We start from the raw sequence: 6467 nt of genomic DNA, 5'->3' as shown, positions 1-6467 counted from the left end.
TGTAAACATTCAGAATTTGAAACAACTTTTTGGGAAGCCAGGGACAATTAGTATTTTATCCAAATTTAATATTGAAAAATCAGTGTTTAAAATATTAAGTATTTAGAACTTTATGACTGAAAATTTTTCTTGAAATAAGTTAGTTTTTGGAACCTATTCTTGCTAATAGTCTCATGACAAGCCTTATGATCCTATTGTGGATATTTGTATAGGTGAGCAGACTATCATGAGATTTTTTTTTTGTTTACTGAGCTAATTTTAATTTTTTCCACTATGTGACACTAGTGGAACCAGACTTGATTATCCCTAATTTCTTTTTGGAAAATTCCAGGGAAGCATGATTAACTAGGAAAGACTCTGTGTTGCCATGGGAATAACACTAGATCAAGAATCAAGAGATCAGGGTTCTCAAATCCACTCTGCCACTAAGATGTTATGTCAACCTACTCTGGCATCCTTTTCTTGTCTGTAATCTGAGCAGATTTATTTGTATCTTCTCTCAAGTCCATTTTCTAATATTTTTTGGTAGCTTGTGAATAGGACCACTTTGGGTTTGGTAGGAATTAAAGTCATAAAGTATCTATTAAGTATAATATTTTTTACATTACGTAAGGTATATGTGAATGTGCAAAAGTGATGAGAAATGAAAAATTATTAAAACTTTAGGAACATATCAGGATGGAAAGTAGTGTTTAATAGATGTTTTATTATCGGCATTACATTGCATGCTGACCTTTAATATGTGAATTTTAAATTTTAGGATGTGAAAATTTAATATTCAGATATTAAATTTTAGGATGGCCAAGTAATTGAAGAAACTCCCGTGCACTGGGAAGGTGTGGAAAAGACCACAAAAAGAATTCTGGTTGGAAAAGTTCTGCTTATTATAAAATTAAAAAAGAGCTATAAAATACTTGCCAAACAAGCCTTAAATTAAACCCTTTTATTTTGTTTGGTTATGGTGATTCCTTTTGTAAAATTAAGTACTTCATTTATTCCATAGATTATTTATATAGCAGGACCTTCAGTTAGATTGGGTGTGAGAGCACAGCACAATATAAACTTGAATCTTTTTGTCTTGAAAGTTAATGTCTAGTAATAGAAACGGATAATAAGAAATAATTTACAAGTTATGGTATATGCTACAAAGAAAAATAAATAGTAAAGTGATGGGAAGGAATGAGAGAGAGAGAGAAAGAGAGAGGGTGGAAAAAGGTGGGGAGCAGGTAGGTGAGGAACTGAGATCTGAATGTTGAAAAGAAGCTAGCTAGACAAAGACTAGGCAGATAAAAGGTAGATAAAACACTTTGAGATGGAAAAGATTGATATGCCTAAGGAACAGAAAAAAGGGCAATATAAGGCCAGGAGCCAGTTGAGGGAAGGAAAGAGAACCTTGAGATATAGAGAATTAGGGACAATCATTTAGGGCAGGGGTGGGGAACTGTCGGGTCCTTATCATTTGGTCTGGCCCTGCCAAGGCAAATGCAGGTGGGACTTGAAATTCAATATATCTCAGAGCTTTTTTCATAACAACATAATTTTTAGTTTGATAACTTTGTACGGCCCGTGAATAATGTTATAATATCCAAATGGTCTTTGGCAGAAAAAAGGTTCCCATTTTGGATTTAGGGCATTGACCATGGTAAGGAGTTAGGATTTTATTCCAAGAAAATATTGGAGGGGGTTAAACAGGGAAAATTATTTGGTGTAAAAGATCGCTTTTGTCTTTATGTGGAAAGAAATTAGAGGGAAGCAAGAATGGAAGCAGTCAGACTATTAACAATAGTGCAGGAATGAGATGGGCTTAGATAAGGGTGGTGGCATTCATTGGACATGATAAGACTGATTGAATTTGCTGATGGGACTGTATATGAGAGGTAAAGGAAATATTCTTAAATAGTACAGATTTTTAAAAAAGAATTTAAAAGTAATCTGTTAAAATGTAATATTTAATGCCAGTATTTTACTTGATAAATATTTTCTTGATAATTTTATTGTTTTTATTTTCTTTCTTTTTTTAGGCTTATGCGTCTGGATGTGACATTGTTATACTGGGAAGTGATTTTGAAAGATTACAAATAATCCCAGGAGCTAAACATGGAAATATTCAAATAGGATGTGTAGACTGTTCAATGCAACAAGGCAAGGTTTGTAATCTTGTGATAATATGAAATTAGTTTTGAATATGGTTTATGCCAGGCTAGTCTGAAGTGTATTTCCTATTGAATTAGAGACTTGCTTTGTTTCAAGTGCAATGTAGCTACAAATTTCTTTTGGCTCTCTAAGATGCACTATAGAGAACAAAATCCCTGGCTCTCTCAAATGTATCTTTAAGATTTTTAAGAATTCTATTCTTATATAAATTTGAAATAAAGCATAATCTTCGCTCTATGTTGACAAAGAAATTTATTTATTTATTTATTTATTTTTAATCCTCATTAGAGGATATTTTTTCATTGATTTTTAGAGAGAGGGGAAGAGAGAGGGATAGAGAAATATCGATGTGAGAGAAACATGTCGATTGGTTGCCTTTTGCACGCACCCTGACCAGGGCCCAGGCCGGGCAAGAGCCTGCAACCTAGGTATATGCCCTTGACCAGAATTGAACCTGGGACCCTTTGTCTGCAGGCTAACATTCTGTCCACTGAGTCAAACTAGCTAGGGTGACAAAGAACTTTAATACTTATTACCTTCATCAACACGGACTCCAGTCCCTTCACCATGAAAAAAATGACAATTTTCTTTAGGCATTTTCAAGATGTGTCCTTTATAGGACATGACATTTCTTTATTATTTTTTTTTATCCTTACCTGAGGATATGTTTCCATTGATGTTTAGAGAATGTGGAAGAGAAAGGGAAAGACAGAGAGAAACATCAAAGTGAGTGGAACACTTTGATTAGTTGCCTCCTGCATGAGTGCTGACCTGGGCCCCAGCCAGGGAAGAACCTGCAACCTAGATACATGCCCTTGGTCATAATTGAACCCAGATCCTGTAGTAGGCAGGCTGAGGCATTGTCTACTGAGCCAAACCGGCTGGGGCAGGATATGATATTTCTTAGCTCCTCCAGCAGCAGACCTTCGTTTTATTCTCCAGGAGTGAAGTGGAAAAACCCTACATCACCTTCTTGGATTCTTATTACCCAAGTTACTAAGAATATTACCAGTGGCATACAGGGAGCTTAGCCAATGAGTGGTCAGAAAAGGTGTTTCCTCTGTAGTTCACGCCGATCCCTGGCTCAGCTCCTGCCCAGGCCTAAGGCCTTAGGCCAGGAGTTAGGCCTGGGCAGGGGACCCCCAGCCCGCTCCGATCACCTGCCCAGGCCTAAGACCTCTGGCCGGGCCCTTATGCCTGGGCAGGGGACGCCCAGCCTGCTCCGATTGCAGGCTCCGCCCCTGCCCAGGCCTCAGGATTCTGGCCGGGGCGTTAGGCCTGGGCAGGGGACCCCCAGCCCGCTCCGATCACCTGCCCAGGCCTAAGACCTCTGGCCGGGCCCTTATGCCTGGGCAGGGGACGCCCAGCCTGCTCCGATTGCAGGCTCCGCCCCTGCCCAGGCCTCAGGATTCTGGCCGGGGCGTTAGGCCTGTACAGAGCACCCCCAGCCCGCTCCGATCGCCTACCCAGGACTCAGGCCTCTGGCTGGGGTGTTAGACCTGGGCAGGGGACCTCCAGCCCCGGGCAAGCGCCAGCTCCACCCCTGCCCAGGCCTCAGGCCTCTGGCCGGGGCGTTAGGCCTGGGCAGGGGACCCCCAGCCCTGTGCAATTGCCGGTTCTGCCCCTGCCCAGGCCTTAGGGTTCTGGCTGGGGTGATTGCTGGCTCCGCCTCCCCGGGTGGCGTCTGGTGCTGCCTGCCTGGCCTTCCATGTCCCCGATCTGCAGCCCGGATCCCATGGGTGGCTTCTGGCGCTGCCTGCCCTGCCTCCCCGGTCCCCAATCTGCAGCCCAGATCCTGCCGGCGGCGTCTGGCGCTGCCTGCCCCACTTACAGTATGCAAATTTAACAGCCATCTTTGTTGGGTTAATTTGCATACTCTTCTGATTGGCTGGTGGGCGTAACAAAGGTATGGTCAATTAGTATCTTTGTCTTTTATTAGTGTAGATAACAGGTGTAAAACTTACTTGATTAAAAATTAATTGGATTGAGGGACAAGAGTGACAGTAATCTTCCAACTATTTACAAATAAATTACTGACGAGAAATCATTTGTTAGATTCATACTTTGTCTGCCAAAAGGTAGTTATCTTCTTTTAACTTCTTATACTAAAATTATGATAAACTCTTCTAAATGTGTATAATTATTTATTTATTGCAAGCCTATAAGAAAAAAAATTTTTATTTTGCATATGAAAAGTAAAAAGTGACCATGAAAGTAAAACAACAAAAGAGGCATATGATGCTATGTAAGGTTAAATACAGTTCTATATAGTATCAGAATTGTAAGAGTCATAACTAATAGGGAGCATAGTATATAGCATAATATATCACCATATAGGCATAGGTGGCCAGTCCTAGGTATGGTTGCCTCTGGGCTAGACTGGGATGAACTTTACAAAATTATTTATTTTTTTGCTAGATATTGAAATACTTTGACTATATGGTTCCACCAGAACATTTTGTGTGAGGAACCAAAGTGGACCCAATCCTTTTAAAAAATCCAATCATTTCTGATAGACCTGCCAGTCTGAAAAGTTACTTTTTGGGACCTAGTGTGAAGATACTCATGGTAAAAGGAGTTTCAACTCCTGCAATCTTTACATATTTGTTGGACTATTCTTCTTGTTAATCCTGTGTTTCCTTCCCTTCAGTATAGTTACAAGTGTCTCTCATCTTTCTTTTGTTCACTCCTTTTATTCTCATTGTACTATAGAAATGATCTTTATTATGGAATGCTAATATTTATTGAGATTTTTTTGTTTTTTTCTTCATGTTTGTGTGATCTCCTAGCTCTCTCGTTCTGTAATCTTCATTATTGTATAAAAACTGACTGATACCTAGATACACATAGGGCTGATTAATATCAGAAATTAATTTTAATAACTTCCAATATTATCTTTTTGTGATAAGCTAGATTATATGACGGTTTAAGTTAGAATGAAAAGGTCATTTTGTTTTATAATCATTCTAAGTAAATGCAAATTTTTTTTTTACTAGTATCAATATAATCAACTGATTACTTAAGCTATCGGGAAGAAAATTTTATAGGTTCTAGTACCTGGGGACCTCTGTTTGTCTTTAAGAAGGAAATGCTGTTTGATACTATAGGCATCAGTATTTTATTATTACTGTTTTTTTCTTTATAGTACTGCCAGATTAATTTTCATGAGAAAATTCATCTGCATTTATCTTTTTATTCATTTGCTTAAAAACATTCTTAGCTTACCAGTACCTTACGAAAGTTCTACATGTTCACCTTGTTATGGGACCCTGTATAGCTGGCTCAAACCTGCCTTTTGGCTTCATGTTTGGTATTCTATTATAAGGGACACTCTTCTAGCTTGGCTGGTGGTCAGTTACCTCCAAACATACATTGTTGCCTCTTTTGGTCTTTACACTTGTGTTCATATTATGACTTATTTCTAAAAATTGAATATTTACTATCTTTTGAAGAAACACTACCCACAGTTTAAAGGTCCAAACAAAATACTTCCTCTAGGACTGCCTCAGTGCAGATGATTTCTCTATCAGAAGAACTCCTTAGACATATCCATCGACAAGTGTTTTTTTCCATACGTATGTTACATCTTCAGACTTTCCCCCTTCACTTGATTATTTTTTCTTATTTTTATCCCTGATTCATTTTATAAATCTGTCTATCTGTTTTCTGATATTTCAGTGTTCTTCATTTGTGACTCACTCAAACTTTAGTAATAATTACTTTCATAATATAAAATAGAGCCAGGAAGGGTTATGCTTTATTGACTTAAAGGGTTAATTTTAAGTATACTCAAATAAAATGGAATATTTGAAAAATACACTCTTCAGAGAGTTCACAAAGGAATATATTTAAGTTTTATTTTTAAAAAGTTATATTTACATTCAGAGAATTGTGATCTTTGAGGATAGGTAACCTAAAAACTGATTTTTAAGTCATGTGAAATTTTATACTTGACAAGGAATACATCAATACATAGTCTTCTGTAGAGGAAGGGAATTAATATTTACTATAATCTTATAATGATACTAGAGGCCTGGTGCACGGATTCACGCACTGGTGGGGAGCATGGCCTGCAGGGAGCGGCCTGCTGTGGGAGCGCACTGATCACTAGGGGTCAGCTCCTGCATCATTCTGGTCATTTCACTATTTGGTTGCTGGACTTTTATATATATACTAGAGGCCCAGTGCACAAAAATTTGTGCACTCGGGGTGGGGGAGAGGGGTCCTTCAGCCCAGCCTGCGTCTTGCAGTCTAGGAGCCTTTGGGGATGTCCAACTGCTGCGGAGAGGGGAGAGGCTCCCGCCACTGCTTCT

The 6467-nt window shown here is 38.9% G+C and overlaps 1 protein-coding gene across 3 annotated transcripts in view; it reads left to right on the top strand.

Annotated features, from left to right (window-relative positions):
- Positions 1 to 2021: 2021 nt before the first annotated feature.
- Positions 2022 to 6467, top strand: part of DMXL1 (Dmx like 1) — a 133703-nt gene continuing 129257 nt past the window's right edge. For 2 of the 3 annotated variants that reach the window (XM_006755261.2, XM_015558446.1), the window contains exon 1: positions 2022 to 2147. In XM_006755261.2, the coding sequence (XP_006755324.1) occupies positions 2133 to 2147 (15 nt within the window). In that variant the 5' untranslated portion in view covers positions 2022 to 2132. The remainder of the gene's footprint in view (positions 2148 to 6467) is intronic. The other variant, XM_006755262.2, reaches the window with a different exon arrangement.

The sequence above is a fragment of the Myotis davidii genome, unplaced genomic scaffold, assembly GCF_000327345.1.
Source record: "Myotis davidii unplaced genomic scaffold, ASM32734v1 scaffold130, whole genome shotgun sequence".
NCBI classification, from domain to species: Eukaryota; Metazoa; Chordata; class Mammalia; order Chiroptera; family Vespertilionidae; genus Myotis; species Myotis davidii.
The sequence above is the reverse complement of the archived record's forward strand: the minus strand, read 5'-3'. Positions and strand labels throughout refer to the sequence as shown.